The sequence below is a fragment of the Chamaea fasciata genome, unplaced genomic scaffold, assembly GCF_029207755.1.
Source record: "Chamaea fasciata isolate MVZ Bird 193981 ecotype frontalis unplaced genomic scaffold, bChaFas1.0.hap1 SCAF_8, whole genome shotgun sequence".
Classification (NCBI taxonomy): domain Eukaryota; kingdom Metazoa; phylum Chordata; class Aves; order Passeriformes; family Sylviidae; genus Chamaea; species Chamaea fasciata.
Genome location: NW_027094093.1, coordinates 22829124 through 22854367, shown reverse-complemented (window position 1 = coordinate 22854367; position 25244 = coordinate 22829124). Strand labels below are relative to the sequence as shown.

Genomic DNA, 25244 nt, shown 5'->3' with positions numbered 1-25244 from the left:
AAAAGTGGAAAAGAAAGAGTTGACAAAATTAAATTTAATTGTAAATTATTTCTCTTATTCTTTCTTTATTTGTCTCATTTTTAACTGAAAATTTGTATGGTAATAATTTATTAACAAAACTTAGGGAAAGGCTAATTGACAGAAGTAGTCATAAAGTGAAGCGAATCAGCAATATTAATTGTGAATACAAGTTTCCATGTTCCCATCATGAGGAACAAAATGCAATCTAATAAACACCTGGCTAAAAGAACATGTGTGTGTCTGAGATTCAGGGCATGCAGATGATCAGTTAGGGTGTTGCCTACAATATATGCGCTCTAAGAATGAATGGGGAGTGCAGTTTTTCAGAAGGCACATTTGAATTTTCCTGTTTTATATAAATGTAGTGTCTAGGCTTGCTAACCACAGTAAGTCTATGAAACCATTATGTTTAACATTAAAGATTAAAACTGTTGACTAAAAATAACAATGTTGCATGGCAGTGGTATACTATTTTCATCCTAATCTGTGAAAGCAATGTGCATTTTAGTGTTGCATAGATCAAAGGATTATGTACTGCATGTGAGCATAGTTATGTTTCTGGTAGTTTAATAATATGAAGTCTGTATGAAAGCTGAAGTTATATTCTGACCAAGTTGAAGGCGATTTTGTTGCTCACTTTAACCAGATAGGACTCAGCATTTCACATTTTGCCTTTTCTCCTCAGAAGACACAGCAAAGTATTTTTTTTATGGAGACACAAACTGACAGTAAGAGTTGCTTGCACATTTTTAATATGCCAAAGACCCAAGCCAAGAAGTCTCAATGCCTATCATTTTCCTAAGTATTCATTATTGCACACCCACACTAAAGCTTGAAGGGAGGACTTACAAGTCTCACCTCGCCTTCTCTGTGCCATGCTCTTCCATTCTGTATGTATTTATTCTGATTCTGTCTCTTCTTCTGTCCTCCATCAGCAAACTTGCACAATAAAGGTTCTGCAGGAACTGAGAAGAAAGATTAAAAATTAGTTGAAGTAGCATTCATTTACAGGTGTTCAACTCTCCAAATGAGGTGTGGTTTTAAGTTACATTCCAAATACGACAGGTAAATAATACAAAACTGTACTACAGTCTTCAACAACCATTCAGCATAGCACAAAGACAGCTGCCACACACAAACAGAGCATCTGGAATGCCTTATATATTTGATTTTAAACTACTGCTGTAAAACTTGTTGGAAAGAAACACAGTCTGTATATCCTGAGTATGTGTCTCCTGGTCTGGGTTGAACAAGAACTGCCATCTGAATTCTGAGCTTTGTCTCTTTGGAAGTATATCTAAGGAAGGTGGAGAAAAAATCTGGCTAAGCGTCGATAACATCCTCCTCACCCCTTGGAGGTCTCAGTAATGTTCCAAAACTTAGAAGTGTTTTACTCATCCAGAACAGGCAGAAGAGCTGGCACAGTACATCCACTTACTCCACCTGGCAAGGGAGAGTGGCACCTTTGTCTCCTGACACCTTACACTGAGAAAATGCCACAATTGTCCATTCTCATTTTATCTCTGCTCTATAAAGAACACACAATGCAACCAGAAATTCTTCAAGATTGTCCTTTTGGGGTTTTTTTTGCCATTAAATGCCATCACCATACTTTATTATTTTTATTGTTATTATTATTTTTCCTAACACAATCCTGACCGGGACTTCAAGTTTTAATTCAGAATTGAAACAGTAAAAAGGTTTGCATAGTATTCTTCCTTTCCCTGTTCCTAGCTTCCACATTTCCAAGTACTTATGGCTGAAACACAGCTCTGCTGCATCACACCACACCCTCCCTAATCACAGGGTGGAAGTACTGTTATGACTTGGATGTAAATGCTTCTCTGCCAATAATTCCTGATACATGAGCTGTCTAAGCTTTACCATGACACTCCTCCAGTCACTCTCTGTTTGGAAACATCTTCATGAGACATGGCTGGACCTGAAAACATACAAGTTTCCAAATGCAGAGTAAACACATAGGGTGGGAAGGCCACCTGCAAAAAAACAACCCCAAGAAAAATTTTCAACAAAATCTATTAATATAACCATGGTGAGGTGCTGATGTCTCATCACCCTGTCTGCACTTGCAGAAGATGATTGGTATTGAAAACCTCAGAGATGCATAACCTCGCAAAGAGCTTGACTTTTAAAACTTTGGCACAAAAGAAGCATTAATGGCCCAGTCATCCCTGGCTTTGGATGAGACACCAAAAACCCTAGCACTGGTTCTACAGGAAAAATACCCACTTCCTGCATGACGCATCTTTTGACAGCCTTCTCTGTCAAAAAGGGAGACAGAACTGGTGTGTGGCTCCCTGTCTCATCTCCAGCAGTGACCACATGGGTCAGAGACCTGGACCTCTCCTACCTGCGTGCTGTTATACAGAGTGTCAGACTATAACATTAAACATGACAACCAAATTAATTTAAAATGTATTATCCTTCAGAGAATGGCAATTAAAATCCTATGATCATAAAATAAACCAGGAAAAGGTTAGGATAATGACACTGGAAAAATATAGGAGTCCTATGGATGATGGAGGAAGTGAACAAGGAAATAACAGGAACCCTAACATAGGAGACAAAACTGGAAAATATTGTCTTCAAAACCTGGCATTTCTGAGGGGATTTTGGGCATTCCCAAAATGAATTGTAAGAAACTTTTCTGCAAGCATTATTTGTGCTTGTATTTCCCATCACTGTCTCAACATAAAGATATTAAAAAAAAGCAGAGTAAACCCATCCAACTCTTCAAATAGAATATTCATAAAAACCTATTTTAAGAATAAATCTGACTCTTTTTTTGTCAATAGATAACTCAAAACAGCTACATTTTAGATGATTAAACATCTTCTGTGTTCCATTGTAAAAATTGCCCAACAAATTTAAAGAGGAAGAAAAAATTGAGTAAGAATTATACATATGTACTGGATTTTGCATATATAATATCCCAAACCTGCATCAATAAAGAAACCCAAACATTTAAAAATATATCAATTTGTGATCTACTAGAAGTTAGTGCTCCATCTTACTGAACACAGATCCAGCCATGGGATCCCTTGTTTCTCTGACCTTCCACCTTCCCTTGCTCCTCCCCGCACCCATCAAAGACACCAAATGCTATGAATGCTCCAAATCACACCAAAAACCCAATGCAGACCATCCACTTATTACCAGCAACTGCTGTCAGCAGGCTGTACAGCATTTGCCTTCCCTGATTCTGCTTCAAGACCTGAATGCTGACAGTGGGGATGGCTCCAGTTGAAAGCTCAACTGCAATTTTTGGCTGCTCTTCCATACATGTGACCTGAACAGTACCGTGTTCATTCCTGCAACAGCACAATGACTGATGGTCACCGGAGGGAGGGTCGTGAGAAGGAGATAAACCTTCTTGGGTTTATCTTGACCTACTGATCTCCCTCCCACCAAGGAATCAACATAGACCTTGCTCTCTTCAAAATTACATCTGAACCTTATTTCTTCAGCTTGCCTTTTCTCATATTTTTCATGAATTCGCAACATATTCTCTCCCTTGCAAAAAAGAGCATGCATATAATAGATAAGTATTTGAACAAAAAGCTCGAATAAGTCCTACAGACTAGTTAAGCAATCTTTTGTAGTACAGGAAGGAAGGGAGAGTCATTTTTATTGTTAAATTGCTGGGAACTGTGCAGGTCCAGTGATGAAGCAGATTGTTAATCTTTCAGTGACTTGTCTGTATGTGCAAGACAAAGGAAGAGTACAAATATTCAGAGCTGCATTCACAGCTGAGAGGCACCTGATGTAAAAGGCTACAATTTACAATGGAGTTAAGCTTTTGCAGTTAGGACACCACATTTAACATGCCCACTCTCCTGGCACCCAGGGCAAACCAACATTGCCAGTGGTTTGCAGGTGCCTGTTAAACTGCAACCATGGAGGGGATCTGTAACCACGAGCTTCCTGGCCTTCAACATCAGGTCAGTGCTGTAAAACTTGGGTGTGGAAAGTGCTGACCATCTCCTGCTGCCCTGAATCACTCTCCTCTAGGGCTAATGTTTTTATAGAAGGGAGATGTGAAAGCAATATTACTCCAGAGAGTAAATTCTTTCTTGTTTTAGACACTTTGTGCACATCTGTACATTAGAATTCAGTTTGCCTTTGTACAGTGTCTACCCAAATTTGTACTAGGTGATACAATAAATGCAAGAACAAAACTGATGTTCTTTATTGGACCTTGAGTTTACACCCTTGATTTTACATGGCTAATTTTATCAGCTTTTCAATAAACCCTACTTTGAGTTACTGAAAAATACAGCAAAAGAGTTGAAAAATACTATTCCTTTAGTCAGTTTTCAATTAAACTGCATCTTTTAGAGACTTTCATTGCTTATTTTCTAGTGCAAAGCATATGGAACTTAATGAATTCTGACATTAAAACATCACTTCAATGATAGAGCAAGTCTGTACAGCTAGAAACTTTTGCCAAAGGCTGTGGGAATTAAAAAAGGAATTGTGCAACCCAAGATCAGGGTAGCTTTGTATGTTTAAGGAGAAATTAAATATTATGCTCTTCACCATCCTAGTCTTCACTTAAACATAATGCTCAGGATTACATAGCTTTAATAATTTATACAAGGTTTAATAATTTGTCACAGAAGGATATTTGAGTGGATTTAAGAAGCATTTTTCTCTTCTATTCCTATGTTGCTTCTTAAAACTAAGCAGCAATTGCAAATTATGGGAGTTAGAGCAGTGAAAGCATCTAATTCACAGATTTCACAAAATATTCAAAGTTGATTATCCTTCTGGGTCCCTTCCAAGTCCAAATTGTAAGTGAATGGCCCATACAGGGACCAAATCTACAGTGTTGGTGCCTTAGCACCATGCTCTGACCAGCTGAGCTCATCTCAGGGTCTTGATCAAAGGAATGAAATTTTTGTTCCTCTGCCTTCAGTGTGACAACCAGGAATAATATCAGCACTGTCAGCCCTTGATACCCTGTAGCAGGGGTTTTCAGGCTGTAGTTCATGTGATCTGTGAAAGATAATTGAAAGAAAACTTGAATTTATGGTCAAGCATCTTACATTCACTAGAGATCTTCAGTGCTGGATACTTTGTAGAGGTAAGAAACCAGAAAACACTCGAATATGACTGACAGAAGACAGCTACTTCAGGGCTCCATTTTCACTCCTCCCCACACTAGAAAGATGTCCAAGGCCAGATCATTTCAAACTGTAGTGTGCATCATTCCTGGTGGACCTCTTCCTCGTCTAGTCAAGAATACAGGCAGGAGCAGGGCTTTTACACATTCAATTTTCTCCCTAAAACAGACTCGGAGCTACCAGTATCATTATCCTAAGTGGGAAGAGAGGGGTGGGTCATGGATAATTTTTGATTTTTGCATCATCACCATAACCAGCCATTCCTGAAGTAAAAATGGCATGGGATGCTCAGCAGAAATGCTCTCTACCTTACACCCATTAAACCAAAACACCTAAGTTCTTTTTCAGTAAAAGAAATTTAACTTACATTAAAAAAGGACAAAGCTCAACAACAAATGGTGAAACTAATACATCACGTCTAGGAGTTTCAGGATTGAAACAACTTGCAGTGCATTTCAAAATGCTCTCTGAGCTAACCTTTCTTCTTCTTTACTGAAGATAAACAAGGATGCACTAAATACTGAATATATTTCATTAAGCTAAATAAAGCCTGAATAGCCACTTAAATCTGGGTTTAGCTTGCTCAGCATCATCAATGCCCAGACACTCACTTAACTCTGGAGTTGACACTTCTGTGGCCACCTTGTGTTAATCCCTGGCCTTCCCAGATTCTTAGAAGTTTTTTTCATTGTGTCTTCTCATGCTCCAAAGAAGGCTTCACTTATCCTTTCTATAACTGTTTAACCCATTCTTCCATTTAAGCCCAAACTTAGTTAAAATAACAAAGCTGCATTACGAAAGCATGTTTTTGTTGAACAAATGTTCTTCCTCCCACACCTATTTCATTACAGGCCCATCTCTCCTACCCTCTTCATCCTGATATCAGTGTTTTTAGAGCCAGACCCCTCTGCTGATTTTAGCCAAGTTTCTAGGACACAATGTTTTAATTTAAACATAGATCCGCTTTTATGATTTTGTTTTGCATGTGTTTGAACTTGATCCTTTATAGTCCCAATGGTCGCTAATCTATTTCAAAACAGTTTCCTAATCTTTGTTTGTTCAAGAGCTTTCCTACTACCATCCAGTTTTCTCTGTGCAGGTAGTCCAAAATCACAGCTGCCTCATGGCTCCGCCCCACTTTTTGGCACACTGCAGTATACTATTATGCATAAGTTGAATTCTCTAATAAGACTGCATCATTGGACAGCTGCTTGCTATGTGATATGGAACTCTGGGAAGAGTTTGAATCCCATAAAAAACCTTTGCAAGGAGCAATGAAACTTCACAGCACCAGCATGGAAACACAGAGCTGAGGCCATACCCTATGCAGCAAAATTGAGGGTCTTTAAGAACCAAGGCTGACACAACCTGGACCCTTGGGCACCTGATCATTTGTTTCTTTTTCAGTATCATGGAAGGTGAGACCCATCTCACTTACCTGACTTTCAAACATTTGGAGTTATCTCTTTCTGAGTGACTGATCTAGACACCCTTTGTAACCACAAGGACAGTCTCTGGAGGTGTGATTTTCTTTACCTGTTCTAGACAGGGAGCCTGGAAAACTACTTCGCAAATAAGCATTAAAAGTTCAAGCCTGTGAGGTGGATTGCATCTTGAGACCCCTGTTTAATTTCCACTTTCAGACAATGGACAGTTCTGTTCAAATTCCTTGTCCCTAATTCATCACATTTTTATGTTAAATGTTTCCTTCAGACTGCAAGAATCATTCCCATAATTCCATGCAGCAACTTTTTATTTCAACCTAGTCGAACCTCATCACATAAGGACGCAACTCCAGCTTCAGCAATGACCCACTGGAGACAGAGCATGATTAGCAATGACATGCTTGATGGCTCATTCATTGAGAACAGGAGAATGCAAATGAAAATAAAAAATAACCAACTAAAAAGCAGTAATAGGAGCTTCGGTTACAGTTCTTTAGTGTTATTACTATCTGTATATACATGGACAGGCTGTAACATTTTTACTAAATGTAATAAAAAAAATTTTGTAATATAACTGAAGTAACAAATGTAACAACATGCTTAAATTTACCAAAGCTTTGTAACAAAGTTTTAACTAAATAATAACATCAGCGCTTAATCCCTGTACAAAGGGTCTGTGAAAGCCAGGCTAGGGAAGTCAAAATACTGCATTAGATTAGTTTTGCCGAAGGGAGTGGTTTCCTGTGCCCCGAAGCATTTTCCATCCTTACAGCAGCACAGACTGCCTCAAACTGGAGCAATCTTTCAGGGATGAGGCATGTTTGGAGTTCTACTAAACAAGCCACATTCTTGTCTGCCTGCTGAGGGCTTCTTTCCTCCTCCTCAGTGACAGGATCTGGCTGCAGAGAACATTTCACCAGTGGGATAAAGGCAGCTTCAGCAACCACATCAACACTGTAATTTGTAAAATTCCCACTTGGGATTCTCAATAAAATGCCTACTGAAAGCTGCCTGGAATGTCAGGCATGTATTCTTTCCTTCTCTATTGTCCTCTTTACTTTCTATTTTACTCAGCAGCATTGAATTTCCTCCCCTCATTTTCCAGTATTCATGGAATATACATTTTTGTCTCTTAGAAACAGTGCTGACAAAGCAGACAAACTGATGAGGAACTTGGTGGAACAACAAAATTGTACTAAGCCTTCTCTGAATTTTGCCTTGCACAATATTTCTAGAAGCAGCTTTCTATGCTGATCTCCTTCCATTTTCCTGAAGGACTTTAAAACCTACGCTGACTTGAGAGTTGCAGATCCCCAGTGATTCATCATCATGCCAGGCACTGCTGCAGATACCACGCTTTTTCTAAGCAAATATTTTTTTGAAAATACTTCAAAAAAATCATCAACAGATGACAAAACCAGCCCATTTTTTGCCTCTGAAAAAAGCCCTGTCCATGGACAATCAGCCAAATTCTGTTCTGATACAGATATTTGTTTCCTCTCTTCAACTGGGATTACGTGGGATGTGAATTTGTACATAGCTGGCATCTTCGCTGCTTGTTTCTCTGCTAGGAGAGAACACTACTAGATTCCTAGAAAAGGTTTACAACAGCAAAGCAATATACTGTGTTCCAAGCAAGCATTACAGCCATCCAAAAAGACACAGTTTAATTTTAATAAGCCTGCCTCTAAATGAGAAGCCAGATACAACAATCAGTGTAACAGGCTTCCATCATGTAAGCAATAACCCATTCATACATCTTGAAAGAAATATATGCAACTTACCAGAAACTCCTGCTGGTGTCTTTATGAATTTTCCATTAAAATGAGCAATCACTGCTTCACATTTTTCTGTTGACTCCATCCTAAGAAAATAAAGAATAATTTACATAAATTAAACACTCAGCCAGATTCCCATGTTTGTGATTTTTTTTAAAGCATATTTCTTGCTTTTTCTCAAATCATGTTTCTTGCTTTTTTCCCTCTTCACTGCTGTGGCTTGCTTTCCCATGTGTGAACAATGGAGAAGATGTTTTCTAAGAACATACAACTTCAGGAAGGTAAAGCCAAACTCAATTAACATTTTATGCACTCTGAGACCAAAGACAGTGTCAAACTGAAAATAATACTCTTATTTACTCAGAAATTATACTGTAGCTGTCCAAGCTGCCTGAAGAACCTCTCTTGCCTTGAAAGAAACAGGACTGACTCACTGTCTCTTCTAACTGAATCCTTAGTGTACGTGCTGCATGCAGCAAAGGTTAATGCCACTCTTAAGAGTGGATTCAGAACTGTCTGTACAATTTAAGGGCAATAAACTCAAATATAAACCTGCCTGACTGCATGACCCAAACTGACTTGGCAGCTTTTACCTTATACATATCATCTCCACTAAATGATGCACCTGGCTCTTATTTAATTGTCTCCAAGTTCAAAACAGGAGCCAGTACCAGCACAGCTGTGATGGCTACTGAAAATGTATCCAAAATCTTGAACAGGTTTGTGTACTTATTCTGTCATACCCAGACTCAACAGACTGGGCTGATGGCTGGAGAGCTCCTGCTGGCCTGGGAGAGGCTCTAGAGTTTGTGGCTGCAGCCTCACCTGCAGTGTGGATCTGCAGGTCCCAACCATCAGCTTGGACTCAGTCACAGTGAACAACTGAGACATGCAATTACAACAAAATATATTTTAAAAAGAAGAATTTATTTTGCAGTTGCCTGCAAGATGACGTTTGGTTTTGTTGAACAGACAATTTCTTTTCATTTGTTCATTAAGTTCTGTAATTCATATCCACAAATTAGGCAATTGGCCTCAGCAGCAAACAACCAGGACTAAAAATTACTAAGTCTTGGCATCTTTTTAATTCTGATATCCTTTCTGCACAGGCTAACAAAATACAAGCATAGATAACAACCAATATCACTAAAAAGCCAGACTGAACAAGAGGTTTTCCTAATGATTCCAAAAATAACTCCTAGAGAATTTTCAAAAATTTTGGATTATTGGATCTGCATCAAAGAAATCTAGTTCTTTTTTTTTGTCTCACATGAAACAAACCATATAATTTAGTTTCAGACTCAAGTCTGGATTTGATAAAATACATTACTCCCTATGAAATTAATAAAAGTTTCCCAAAGGCAAGAAATAAAAATATTTATTTAATGTCTACAGGTTTCTTGGAAAATTTTAGCTCTAATTAAGATCTATCTGAGAATTTTCCAATACAAGAAAAATGTTCACCTTGTAAAAGGAAAGAAGCTCTAATTAGATATAGAAGCAATACTTATCCTATAACTTATGTATACTATATGCATGTATATGAATAAAAATTTATATAAAAATAACTTCACTCATGTATATACAAAACACAAAATGCGTTATAGAGAAACAATTGAGAAAATACTTTAAATTGAGACAAATTGAGAAGACACTTTAAAAGTATTCTATTTTAATGTCTTCAATACAAGTGAGGTTTTGGATACACACAAGTCTTTCTGACGTTTGCATATGATTCTAGAACACTTCCAGCTATATTAGAAAAAATATATCCTACCATGCTTCCTACCAGACCACTGATTCAAGGCAGAGGTGGTATACAACCTTAGGGAGAATGAATTCAAATTGTCTACTGAATTTTAGACTGGGTGTTAGTGGATTCTACCCTTCATAGTACCAAAAAGTGAAAGCTACATATAAAACACAGATATATTAAGGAAATTAAAATACCCAGTTAACTTTACCCCAAAAATATTACAAACACTTGTTGATTTTTTTAAAGGGGACAGGAAGAAATTTTAGCAAAGCCCAAGCTTGCTGGTTTTCCCTTCTTAAATAATGAATATCACTCAGTTATTTTAATTTTGTTTCTTTGTTATACCTTCTTGAAACTCAGTAGTTTGACAAGTATATAAAGTTGGGGGTCAGGAGGCTGGTGGGGGGAGAGATTTTAAAAAAAGAAAAATAAAAATCACAGATATATGAAATACCCCCCAGCCAACTCACAGGAAAACCAATTGCTAAAAATTTTGGCCTCATCGGGAGATAAATTTGTTCAGTTCTTTTCTGTGCACTCATTTTAGATTCTGCTATTTTGTTCAAACACAGAGCTACTGTAATATTGTCTGAACATCTGAATTACTGAAATTAGATTTCACTGAGATTTTACAACATGTTTTGAAAATCCCAATTCTTTGCTCAAAGCATGCTTTTATTTTTGATAATAGAATTCTTCAATTTAAAGCCTCTAAATTTTGATTGTTATACTAGGTTTAAAGCAGGACCTAGATAAATAAAAACAGAAAAGACTGATGAAAAGATCCCAGAAAAAATAACTGCATTAACTCAAGAGAAAGTAGACTCATATGGACAGAATATTTGGGACGTATCTATTAATTTACGGAAAATACTTGTTCTTGTTGATTTGGGTGAGATACTTGACTTAGCACATCAATATTTTAAGATGAGATTTACTGTAAGTGAATAAAAATATTTTCTTTTCCAGTTGACATCATGTTAATGAGCCTGCAAATTCAATGTGCTGATGTTCAAATGGCAATGATGAGTTCATTTTCTTCAAGGAATTACTGAAGAAAAACAAAACAAACAAAAAACAAACGAAAAGGCATGAGGGTGGGGAAGAAGGTTCTTCCTCCTGGTCTGCTGCCTGGGATTCAAACTTCACAAGCCAGAAAAGTCACAGGAGTCTCTGTGAAGCATCACATAACTCTTCCTTACTGGTTCAAGGATAGAGGAGAAAGGAGAAGTACAGAAAAGAGAAGGAAGTGGTTTAGAGTGAATTCTTATTCCAGATAGTTGTACAGCAAGGGCAATAAATTTAGATTTAGCCAACTAAGCAAGATAAGACACAGCTTTACCAAAGGAAGAATTAACAAAACCCTGCTGGATAACTCCATCTCAATCTCCCTTCTCTTTACAAACTTCATAATTTTCTGTAATTTCTGCCTTTTCCACCTATCCTTGCCTTTTCAATCAAAACAAAGGAAAAAGGCTGCCAGCATAGCTAACACCACTGAAGTACCTTGCAAAGCCAACACCACGGCTTGTCCCACTCGAGTCCCGCAGTATCCTCGTGGAGATAACCTGCCCAAAGGGCTTCAGCATGTTCTCAAGCTCCTGCTCATCCATTGAAAGAGGCAGGTTGGAAATGTATAAGTTAGTCGGGTCTTGCTCTTGTTGCTGAAAGAGAATTAAAACCAACTGTTATTGTTGTTACCACTGACATTTTGAATTTAAAACAAACAATTATATATGAGTTCTGGTGCAGATTTTTACTTCTCAGGCCCTTTGTAAAGGCTGCTCTTTCCTAGTAATAGTGACCTCCATCTTCTGCCACTGCCTGCAGCATTCCTGAGGAAGTTCCCCTTCTCCTATTACTGCTGACACCAACATTTTAAAGTAGAGATAAAGGTGAATAATTGACCAGTTTATAGTCCATGTTAAAACTCCATGTTTCAAATTTTTCTGAACGGAAAAAAAACGTAAAAATGAGAGAAAGGAAAGAAATTAGCAGACAAGAAATGCAGGAGAGGTGGAAAGCACTAAGAAAGCCAGATGTAAATTAAGAAGAAAAAAGACGGGGATGACAATCGAAAAACAGTACGAGGAAAAAATTAGAAAATGCATTTAAGAGTATGTACTGCCATATAATACCAAAAGAATTGGGTGATAGAAAAATGAGTGGGACACTGTCATTTCCTTCCACACATGAACATTTTTGACTTTTCACCAAACTTTTACGTTATGCATTCAGACAATACAAAAGTCTTCCAAAAACTTTTCTCTAGAAACAGACAAAATGAGGGAGGAGAGCAGCCAGGAGAGGAGCAATTAGGGAGGAGACAAATGCAGCCACCTCTTTGCCATTCCCCTGATCTTAGGCTACTCACTGCTTTGTGCCACGTGTGTGCCCCAAAATGACACCTCAAAGACCTTTTTTGTTGAAATTGATGATTTCCAGTGTTCGTCTACAGATTTCCCAGCTGTGGCAAGGGAGCACCTCTTTCCTGCTGGTGATCACTGTGATCACTGGCCATGCTCTGTACCGAAGCACATTTTTAATCCACACAGATTGATGTGACATGGCCCTTAAAGTTGTGCAAAACTTTGATGCCATCACTGTTAGCCTGGTATAAATTTAAGTCTTTGCAGGATGCCCACATTCAGTAGAACTTTTCTGGCATCAGCAGTGATATGATCTGAAATCAATTTTATTGATATACATATACAATTTTCACAGAATCACAGAATGGGTAACTTTGAAAAGGACCACGTCTGGTGATCCTAGATCACATCGCACAGGATTGTGTTCAGACAGTTCTTGGACATCTCCAGTGAGGGACACTCCACAGTTGCTGTGGGCAATCTGTTCCAGTGCCCAGTCACTGCACAGTAAAGAAGTTCATCCTCATTTGCAGGTGGAACTTCCTGTGCATCAGTTTCTGCCCACTGTCCTAACATATTTATTGGTCTCAACAAATTTGATGGCATAGTCCACAATATATTTTTCTTCTGTACAAGAGGGCTGACTGGCTTGCAGGGAAGTTTGAATCAAACCAGACAACAAAAACAAAACCATACAAAATCACAACACTTGCCTCCTGCCATTAAAGCATCTCTTAAAGTGATAATACTGGATGGATGGTGATATCCTTCCATGCAGATCAGGCATCAATTTATCCTTAAGCTGCCCTTATAATATCTCAGTACTTTTAGTAGCATATTGCATAATTTTATAACATGCTATCTTGGATATCACCTCTCAGTTAGGGTTGGTTTTTCTGAGGAGGGGGGAAAAAAAAAAAAAAAAAAAAGGTGTTGAGGCTTCGGGGGAGGTCACACCTTTTAGGCACAGAAAGGAACTATCCTATTCCAAAACCTAATGAAAATTAAAAATGGGGAAGCAAATTCTGGGCTGAAAAACCTTTACTTATTTGCTTTTTCTGCCCCAAGCCTCACATTCAGTTCAAAGGAGTTAATGTTTTGAAGTTCTACAAAAGAGTTTTTAAAGGAATTTGAATAAAAGACCTACAGGAGGGAAATGTTCTTTCATTATATCCTCCTGATGTGCATGCCTCTACCACTGGTATGACTGTAATTCCTAGCTACACCAAAATCTCACATACCTTACAAAACAACCTTTTCCAGCTCCCAGATGTTGCGTCATTGGCCACTTTATGGTCCATTACAAATGGCATTTGATTACCCTGTGTGATTTTTCTTTTGTTATCTAGTGGAGACATCTCCCTTCCAAAATAATACTGAATCTATAGAGCACACAGACGAGTTTGGGGTTCAAATTATCTTATCATAGGATATTTGAATTCTTTTTCATATTAGAAAAATCAACAGAAAGAGAAGACAAGAAAATGGATTCACTGTGAGACCAGAGCTGACATTAATATTAATATTAATTGCTGGGCAGCATTACAGTAAGTTACATCTTGACATTCAGCTCAAATTTCCTCAGGCAGGAATGCGAGATGAAGAACAGCTTTCACAGTGTTAGAACTGGTTTGTTACTTAGACAGTATTAGGCAATTTTGTTTTGCACCTTAAGATAATGTATGCTTAACTTCCTTCTTTAATGAGTTGTATTAGGAAAAGCTTTAAAGGTGGTTTCAGGCATTGCCATTACATAATTGCACTTGTAGCCATAGCAAGATTTTCTGAAATTCCAAATAGTATTTGGAAGGAAAAGTTTTGAACGTTCTACTTTTTATTATAGGCTGTAAAATATATTGCAGGCAAATATCCTACAACTTCCCTAAATAATCTAAAATAGTATATCAGCTGAAAAGCCAGATTCTTTGCATATTTTTATTTAATTTCCTATTGTTTTCATTCTAGAATAACAGAAAGTATAAAAGTATTCTCATTAAAAATTTTAACATTTGAAAAGATAAAAAGGCCCCATTTTGTTTACACAACTATAAGCGTAATATACATGAAAAAAACAAAAAAAACCCCCAAAAGAACAAAAAACAACAACAAAAAACCCCAAACAAACAAAATATTACATTCAGAATCACGCAACATAGAAAGAAATTCAGTCAAGAGCAACAATTAAAAAAACCCTGTTCATCTAAGTGGATAGAGCACACTCCCTTTCTCCCAGGCTCCTGTTGCAGCCCAGGGCTTACCAGATTCCCACGTTATCCTGGCACTGCATTCAGGATGAGACCATGAACTTTTCCTTGCCAAAAGGGGCACAAGGACCTGCTGCCATTCACTGCACATGCTGAGCATTCGATGCTTGTACTTATCCACCTAGCAGAGAAAACTTCCTGCCACAAAATCATGTTACACTATTGTTAGGGAAGGCAATGCTCCACTTTGGAAGAGTATTGGCAACTTCACAACTAACCACATTACAAAGCTCTTGGGGAAAAAAGAAGTCCATTTGAGGAAATTGTTTTCTTTGAAGAGAAAGCATTTTGTGATGGAAAAATTTTACCTGTGGCCCAAGAAACAATCTGCATTTTGCATTATTTGGATTATAAATTATTAGCATTTGGTCAGGTGCATGCCAAATGTCTGACTGGAAAGGACTTCTGCTTTCCTGACCCTTTCTCCACATCAGTCTAGTACAGCCTGAATACTCCCAGGGATTCAGTTACTTCTGGTTTGATCCTTTGATGGAACACAACAGACCACAGCAGACAAAGGGGAGTCTGAAGACATTTCTACACACGTCCATAGATAGAGCTGGTAAAGATGGGAAACGAAAAGCAAAAAAGCTGTCAACAGATGAGGACGCCTCACTGAAATCCTGGACTACGACTTGAAATTCTTCCACCTGTAATTCTTCCAGCAAAATAGCTAAAATGCCAACAAACACATTCCACCGTGCATTGAGGTGGTTTCTACTCTGCAGTGCAAACCCATGGCCACCCTGGGGAACAGCAGCAGTTTAGCTATCAGGATAAATCACAAAACCACAGAATATCTCAAGTTGGAAGGGACCCATAAAGAACATCAAGTCCAACTAGATCAGGACGGATTAATTTAACCCACCTCTTCAGTTCTCAAAAAAAGAGACTGCCACTGGTTCACAAAAGGGCTTATTTACAACACTCATTTGCAACCCCTACTACTGTTGGTATAGATGCAAAGCAAGACTGAACTTTCTTTAGAGTGTATTTGGAATTTTATATGGTCTGACAGTGGAAGACTTACACCAACTAATGTGCAAAACACCTCCTCTCTTCCTGTGAATGACTTCTTACACCATGCAGCTTCTGTCATGTCCATGAGGCTATTAAACCTTGAAACAGCTATCTGGGTACGTTTTGGGAGATTGTAAGCAGCAAGTTCCACTTGAAAATGCTGGATTTCCGAGCTGACTTCCAAATAGCAGCCACAACTAGGATTCCCCTTCTGTCTGTGCTACCTTACACAAAAGACACTGAACAAAGAGATATTTGCCTTTATACAAGATTTCATCATTAAAATGGTTACAGGTTAACAGTTAAAATTCAGAAAGTTAGGAGAAAGACAAATGATTTAAGTCATCCCTCTCTCCCTCTGGCAAGCAGGAGTTTAATACTTTAAGTTCTGTGACTTTCTTCCTTACCAAAACCTGTCTCACCATAGCTTAATTCACAGGGTTATTACTATTCTGTCTCAGGAGATAAAAGTAAATCCTTTGATACCTGAGTTTTTAATTCCTCTTCTGGAATTAAGAAAAACAAAGTGAAACCAGCAAAAATACTTTCCAACATAACTCAGCTCAAACCTTGCATATACACTGTAATCATTCTTAGGATTTAAAGGTAGGTGTTCCTGTGCTTAAAATCCAAGAAATTGTATAAGCCACTTTCCCCTTATATACCTTAAATCCCTTGAAATTATTTGCAGTATTTAATGGAAATTATCAAAAAGATTTACTAAAGTCAGTGGGAAGTTCCCTAATTTTGGGCAGTGAGCCTCCATTAATGTATAAACTATTGAATGTTTTGGGGTTTTTTTTAATTCTATACAATTTAGGAAAACTGCTTAACTTGAGTGTCTTCATATCTCATGCAGGGTTCTCCTTAGTTAACAGAACAATCAGCAGATCATGAAAGATGCTGGAATTGCTCTGCATTTTCAGATTATGGGCAATGTCAGGGAATTCGTGGGCTACTGTAAGTATCCCTATTACTGAGGAAACTATTAAATCTTCTTTTTAGCAATGCAAGTCATCAAGTTTCTATCAGTTTTTTCTCACCAAACACTTTCAGCTGTATCTCCAGAAGTTCTCTACCAGAATGTAACAATATAAAGATGTAGAGCAGAGCTCTTGCAGAGTAACACGCTGCTTCTTCCCAAAGAGCTCTTATAAGACACATTTCTTATAAAAGTGATGGGAATGATCAACTGTTGATATTTATTTCTGTAGAAGGAAGTGATCAGTATTCCTACATAATGTGAAGTGTTCTACCATCATCTGAAATAAATTAACAGAAACCTCCCTGTGCGTGTGGAATTGTTCCTAAATTGTGAGCAAGAAACTTGGCAAAATGCAAAGACATCTGTTTTCTGTTGCTTTGTGTACAGTCAGAGTGAACAGATAGCCATTCAGAAACATGTGACTACGCTCTGCTCACAGCATGGAAGATCCTCTCCCTGATAGGGAAGGGATTAAATGCTGTCTGCCTTCATATAGATACTACTTCAAAATTTACAATTGGCCAGTGTCTCACTGAAATATGTCTGTTTTAGCCACAGTTTTAATACTGTCTGACCACACACTGTTAACAACACAATTCAGGGAGAAATCACTACCATAATCTTCACTTGTTCTCCAGAACTGCATATGATTAATACACTAAACATTTATTTTTACAGGTACATCTGTGTTAAGAAGAGGAATTTAACTACAATAAGCATGGTGATCAGTCTGACTATCACTGCATTAATACATTCCTTTTTTATTTCTCAGTGATTTTGCTTTCCCTTTGCCAGAAGGGCATGAAGATGCTCCCTGGGAGCTGTGAATGAGCCCACCACAGTTCGTAAGAAGGCTCCAGACCCTTGTCAGAACAAGCCACAGCACTACCCAGCAACTGAGATAAGACTTGTACGGGTTGAAGCTCTTTACTCAAGGCAAGTCATTTTTAACTGTCTATTTGGTGCACTTGCAATTCCTGACATGACAGTCATTTGGCTCCCAGGTAAGCAAAATTTGGCTTACCTCCAATTTATTTTATAATGACTTTTAAGAACTTTTACAAATGTAAGGAGAAAAATTTATTATGTTTATTTAAAATGTGTTACAGTAAGATTTAATACTATTACCTACAAAAAGCAGTACAAACTAGGTAAAAAGAAAACTTTCCAAGACAGTTGCTAAAAACTGCTGTAGAAATCTGCTTGAGTTAGCTCCAGTTTGCCTGTCATCTGTTCTTTGGCATTCAGAAGCCCAGATGCAGAATAAAAAAACTGCAACATTCCTACCTTCTCCAGTTAGATTAAATGCTCTGGCACCATGGTAACCTAAACTATTTTTCTTGGTTTGTTCTATAGGAATGAAAACTGATTTAATTCTCCAGAAGGCTGTCACAAGGAAGACAAGTACTATAAGCAATACATTACCAAACTTAAAAGTTCGCTGTTTCTCATTTTTGCTCATTTAAAACCATCATCAGCAACATAAAGGAAGAGCTGCCTTCAATACATTATGCTTATTAGATGTGGAAAAGCCTTGATTTCTGTTACAGAGATGAGGACAAGGAGCTAAGCAGCTTTTCCCTCACAAAGTTCACACTTCAGATGGTGTGACAATTCATCTTTTTCAAATACACTTAGGAAAAAAGTCACCTAGAGTAAATCCAAAGTATAAAAACGTAGGAAAGAAAGATAAAGCTACCTGTACATGGAGAGTACATCACAGTTCTGCCTTTGTATGAGTGAAAAATATAAAGATTGCAAATCCAGGTCATCTCTGTACTCCAGAGGATCAACATGAACTCAGTCAATGGGCTCATATTCATTGCAAGCTAAAACCCATCCCCACGTAACAAGTTTCAGAATTTGGTCTGATGCTTTCATGGCCTGTAGACCACTCCAGAAAACTCAAATTGTGTCTTAAGAATGGCGTAAGTCAGTATGTGATGGGAGAACATCCTTTACATTGTTAGCACATTGTTATTCTGACACAATTCAAATAAGAAACAGTAATTAAGATGGCCCTAATTTTTTCCACAAGTTTAAAATACTTGAAAGTATTCGGTGATACGTTAATGTGAGAGCTAATACAAATAAGCAGGACAACACTTCATTGTGTCAGCGGAAGCGAAGACATAAGGCAGAGGAAATTTTAACATTATGAATCTAAAGCCCTAAGTCCTAAAAATGTGCAACTCTGGGGAAATCTTCAAATGGATAAACAGTGAATCTTCCCACAAAAATGTACATTAGTACATAGAACAGCATTCCTTGGCTCAAATTAACAAGTGTCACTGACCACAGAAATCTTCCATGTCCATAGACTACTTTCATGACTTCTTTTGTAAGTAGTATATGTTTTCTTTATGCTTCCATACGGAAAAAAAAGACAGGAAGACACAAACTGGAAAATAATGAATATATGACTTTCTTATAGCGAAGTTGTACATACAGAAGAACTACAAATCTCATGAGGAGAGACAGAATTGAAGAGACATGAGAAGACAAGGACTTCAACAACGAAGTGTTGAAGAATCAGGGTCACTGAGTCCACAGTAGCCGTGTTGGACCTGGACAGCTGAATCATTTTAAAGAGAGGACACTACGCTAATTTTAAACACATGGTTGAAGTTCAATTGTGAGAACATCCATTAATCCTTTTTGTGATGTCTAAAGTACATTGCAAGCTCTTTGCAAAAAGTGGTAATTCCTCACGTAGAACAGTTTCGATATAAGCCTTTCACTATTATCTCAGAAATCTGTCAACCTACCAGGAGATGGACAATCTGGTTGTAAAGATGTCCTTGCCATGCCAGGAAGGAGTTAACCCTCAATAAAGTCTGAGCTGGCGGAGCCACACTGGTATTCTAGCTGGCTTGTGCAGCTCTACACTGCTATCAGTGTAATACAGATATTCTCTTGCTGTCTTTATCTGGGCTACAAACACAATGATTCTTTTCCTGTCTTAGACAGAAAGATGAGAAGAACTGTGGGTTTTAGTAATCATTCTTCCTTAGTAGCTCTTTTTTACCTTTTATATTTATATATTAGTTTACATCCAGAAAGTAAGAATTAGTCAACCTTCCATTTGAAACACTTGCTTCAGTAGCTACAGGTAAATTCAGTTAACACCATTTGATGGGACAGAACTTGGTCTGAGCAGTAACTTGAATGCTTTATGTTAACCTTGAAGCCAAAAGCCCTTAAGATCTTAGGTGTCTGGTATCTCCATGGCATTTATACCTCACCATTTCTAAAACATCCTTACAGACTCTCAGTATTTTAAATCTCCATTCAAAATACAACATATAGTGGATTTTCTGTGTGCACTATCTTCATATACACAGTTACTTTCTGTCTGTTCTGAATAATGTAGAAACCTAGAATTATCTCACTTTTACCTGGGTGGGGTGGTGGGAAGACAAGAGGGCTCTCAGAAGAATCACTCTGACACCAACCACAACTTTTCTAACAAACAAAATGGTCAGAGCTTTTCAATACTACTACTAATCTTATCTAAGACTGCAAAGCTCTACAAAACCACAGTCTTTGAACTTATGATTATTGGTTTATAATCATTCCTCTAGGAGCAAGAACAATAAACTAGGAAAAGAAATTCTGATAAATTAAAAGGAATGAAAATAAAAATTGGACACCCACCAGTAACTAACTAGCTTAGAAATAACACTTCTCTTGCAAGACATGTATTTGCTCTTTGATCTGTTGAGTAAGAGATAATCTGCTGGTTTGCAGTAGTGAGTTCTGAAACAAGCTGACTACCAGTACAGCTCACGTCACCTGATTCCCTTCCACAGCCACCTACATACCCAGAAAAAGATGGACATACTGCCAGCAATATTCAAGTGGAAGAGAGGAGAGGGGCAATAGGTTGTTAAATCCATTTTAAATTTCCATCCAAAAACTACTCCCATTCCCTGGCTATGCAATTATCATCTTATGTGAGCTCTTAGCCACATTTTCTGGTCAAAAGGAAACACTGGGAACATTTGTTTCAGCAGTGACCAGAAGACACTGGTAACCAGCACAAGGCAAAATTCTTTCCAGGCTGCTTTGTCTTAGCCAAGGGTTCTCAATTCAGATCTCAGAAAGACCAGAATAGCTGAAGACATGGTATCTCATGAGCAATGGAATGACACAGGGTTCCATCATCCTTCTGAGTGGTGGCCACTTCTCTACCAACAGTGACCCCAGAACAGATTTGGTTTGAAGCTGTAGCTTGGGCCCTGGGCCTTCCCACTCTGCTCAGCAGTAGCAGAACATAGCAAGTGGGGTTTTTCTCATGTCAGATCAACTTGGAAGTAGACTGCCAAGTAGAGCATGATTTTACTCCATGGACAGGATAACAATAATAATAATAATAATAACAATAACAATAACAATAATAATAATAATAATAATAATAATAATAATAATAATAATAATAATGTATTTCACTACTTAATGTTTTAAAAAATTATATTATTGTAATTTGACATTATCTCTACAAAACAACAGAAATTTTGATATGAAAAAAATCTGAACCACTTCCACTAAAGTAGGATTTGCAGATGAACTTGCTGCCACGAGTAGTTTTTAACTCACTGACCTAGAACTACAGCAGGACACTGCAAAAAGACTTTATGGCAGCCAGAGTCAGAGTGTGGCTTCAACATTTTCCTCACTGTTCAGCTGCTGTGGGTCAGAAACCATGTCAGGGGGGAGGATGAGAGCACTGACGGGTCATGCTGCTCCTGACACTCTGGGCACAGAGTAATTTCCACACCTTCCCATGGATAAATCGCACCAACAGACATGGATTTCCTCTTTGAAACTGCAGCAGCTGTGGTGGCCAGTAAGGAAATTGATTGCCCAGACAGCCAGGAAACTCCTCAAATCCTTCTCTGTGACACTCAGGCTTAAGCCTGGAGCAGTGTCACTGCAGGACCAGCACCCCACGGCACAGGTGATCACAAGCAAAGGAACAAAACGCTAAACACACAAACAAAAACTTTTAGTGTCCTGCAGGTGAAGGGTATGATTTGCTAATCTTGTCAAAGCAACTGTGACTGGCCATTCCCAGTTTGGAGCATCTAAGTAGAGACAGGATTTTTCAGACAAAAGGAGAGCAGTATTGCCCAGCGGAAAAAAAAAATCCAGTGGCTCAAAATAGACAAAAATCAAAGCACTCAAACTCATAGTCACTAATGACTGTTTGTTGTGGTAGTGTTCATTGGGCTGGGTTTGGGGTTGGTCTTTTTAGTGATTTAAACACTCTCTCTGTGTTAAGAAGCAGAACAAGTTTCACTGGAATGCAAACCTCATAGTTACAGGTTTCCCACAGGTTATCAAGTTTGACACAGGGTCAGAAAAATTCCCAAAACGGTAGGATATTTTGGTACACATTTTTTCATTAATGCTAACAAAAAGAAATATTACTGATCTTGCAACTGTCAGAGGAAATGAGTCAGAAATATTTACTATAAAAATGATTAAGAAACTATTAATTAGGTTACTATAGTTAATTATTAGAGCTTCTCCATCTACTCAAGAAAACAATTAAATCAGACATCAAAGTTTATTAAGAAAATGAATTTATATGACTTCAAGATCTCTTTTTGCAGCTCCTATCTAGATATATTCATAAGATGGCAGACAGAACTTTGAAAAATCTGGGGTGTATTTTAAAGTGATCACCTAAAACCTAAAGATTAAATAAATGGCCTTTATTAAGAATACGTAAAACCTTATAAAAGGAAAAAAAACCCCAAGTGTCTTCCAGTAAGCATGTATGTTTGTGTCATGGCTGTAATGAAACACGCATTAAGTATGAAACATATGGTTTCCATTTTGCTGTCCTGGAATCCATCCAAAGACATTTATGTTGTTAGCTTAACTGTTCTCTTCAGCTGAGAAGCTGTGGAAAATATCTCATCTGAAAAAAATCTGTACCTAGTGGATAACTATAAAAGATTTGCTAGATTTTTAGCAGACTACTTTAATAAAAAAGCCTCTGAGATTACTAGAGTTTAGGTTTTTTAATTAGTATAAAATTTTCAAACTAAAAATAAATTTGCTTTAAGAGGTACCAGAATCATACCAACAAATTATGCTGGCAATATTGTCTTTAGTTAACAAATTTGTAGAGGTGTTTATGGCTGTCTTTTGGAACCAGGCCATCTGAACCAACAAGAATGCATGACAGTATCACTACTAAAGCATCATCTCCCCAGTTTCATAAAAGAGTACTGAAGATGCTCTGAAGATCACATTTGGCTAATAAGCTGGTTCAGAGACAAGGTTCATTAAAAATTAAAGAAAAAAAAGATAGCTCTCGTTCTGTTATTTTTTAGTAATTCTTGGGTTTGCCTTGATGCAAAAGTAGGTCAGTCAAGAACTGGCTAAGAATTTCAAGACATCTATCATGAGTGCTCACATTCAAATTTTACTTATATTAGCAGAAAATATACTAGAAGGGCTGAAACAAAATTCAAAAATTAAATTTTGCCATGGTATACTCAAAAATTAATCCCTAAATCACAAGGCTTCTAACTTCAGTAACAAACAATCTTTCAAACCTTTCATAACTTTGTGCTGTAGAACCAGTTCATTAAGCCTGCTGTAGTTTTTACAAATTATTGCTGAACTTTTGTTTGATGTAGCCAATGGAAAAGACTATAATGAATAAATTGATAAATGCAATGAGATCAGTTTGGAGACTTTACAATATCATGCTTCTTTATTTAATTAGTTGAGATTATTTAGGATATGGCAGTCAAAAGTCTCCATTTTATTACCTTAATAATCACATGGCTTGAGGACTGTGGTCTCTGTTAAGGGCCCTGCAGCTGGAAACTTCACACTGCCCTTGTTGTGCCACTGTACAAGCTTGTTCACCTTCACAATCCATTGCAAGAATTAGCTGGTTATTTTAACTCACCTTTGCCATCTGTGCTTGGACTCCACTGGCCTTTAAAGCAGAAACTGCTTTCTGAGCAGCTGCTGGGCTGTCAAAGTCAACGAAACCGTAGCCTGAAAGAAAAAACATCACTTCGTTAACAAGATGGCAACCAGCTTATAAACAAACACTTCACAGCCAACAGCCATGCTACTGGCATGGTTATTTAATACAATTTTCTTATTGATGAAGAGGGACAATTTGAACTCGAGTTTTTCATGCATGTTGTCCCCTGCACCCTCTCCCCCCGCCCCCTCCCCCCCCCCCCCCCCAAAAGAAAAAAACCTAGCAAAGTTCTTGAACCTTGCCCAGGTAGGGATCTGCCCTAGTGGAAAAAATCCATTTCCATGCCCACTCATTATCAGAATTTTGGCCAAATTGCTAACAAGCAGTATACTTTGTATTATCTGGATTGTAATTTACAGCAGATTATTTCAGAGATCACCAAATTAAGCAGCATTTGTTAATTTTTCTGAAGTAAATTCTTATTACAGTTCGAATAAATGACAAGTAAATCTATAAGTTACTTTTCGCTTATTCAAAATTGGGAGAGGAATTTAGTTTAGAAGACACATATCTACCCAATTTTTGGTAAAGCTCAAGGCTCCCCAAGAGGCAGTCAGAGTTTGGGAGCTACTTCCACTAGATGCCATTGCAACCTTTATTATGCGTTTTTCAATCCTCCTCTTTTCCACCAGTGAACTGCCCAAGTATTAACAAAATCCCTTTCCAGAGTTAAAGTTGGGGTAAAAGAAAACAAACAAAGAAAATGATGAAACAACCTCTGGAGAAGCAGAGAATGGAAATATTTCTTCAATATCCCCTTACAATATATCTATACTGAGAAAAGGTATAATAATGGTATAATAAATAATATATATAATAAATAATAAAAGTTGTAATATAAAATATTCTGGTGTTTTAACAAAACAAGCTTTAAAGCTCTTAATTCAGGAAAAACAACTCAAGCAGCCTTGTACATCAGTGCAAGCTTATTTATACTGCCAAGAAGCTGAAGAAAGCAGCATATTGTTTTGTGTAACACGTGGTGGTGTGGATTGTTAAATCCTGACACGAAACAAAGTGAATTAGTTCATATCAAGTTTTGTGCTGCCAAGGCAAGACTAACTTCCCATACCCCAAACTAGCTCTCCACACCCATGGCAGCCTAGGTTATCACCAACACACTGCAGGGTGTAATACGAAGTTACATACTGACACCAAGTATGCCATCAAAGCTGGCTTTGCCACCTTCCAGATGATATACAAACTCAATTGCTCATTGTTCCAGTTAGTTTAAACCCCATGGTGTGTTTTTTGGCAGAAGCCAGAGATGCTGTCAATCTTTTGGTTAAATTCCAGTTAGACATTTGCATCCTGCTTACTTATGTTCCCATTGCAATTTCAGTGACATGCAGTGAACTCCCCTGGAGCCTTTACCTTGCAGTGTATTGTCACAACAGGCTGTGAGCTACCGCTTTTCATCAGTGGGATTTCAATTCTGTAC

General features: G+C 37.8%; 1 protein-coding gene across 7 annotated transcripts in view; it reads right to left on the bottom strand.

Annotated features, from left to right (window-relative positions):
* The window catches only part of RBMS1 (RNA binding motif single stranded interacting protein 1), a 140216-nt gene that overhangs the window by 11470 nt on the left and 103502 nt on the right, over positions 1 to 25244 (bottom strand). For 6 of the 7 annotated variants that reach the window (XM_066190071.1, XM_066190070.1, XM_066190073.1 and 3 more), the window contains 4 exons: positions 23720 to 23811; positions 11654 to 11811; positions 8398 to 8477; positions 871 to 986 (listed from right to left, as the gene is read on the bottom strand). In XM_066190071.1, the coding sequence (XP_066046168.1) occupies positions 871 to 986; positions 8398 to 8477; positions 11654 to 11811; positions 23720 to 23811 (446 nt within the window). The remainder of the gene's footprint in view (positions 1 to 870; positions 987 to 8397; positions 8478 to 11653; positions 11812 to 23719; positions 23812 to 25244) is intronic. The other variant, XM_066190072.1, reaches the window with a different exon arrangement.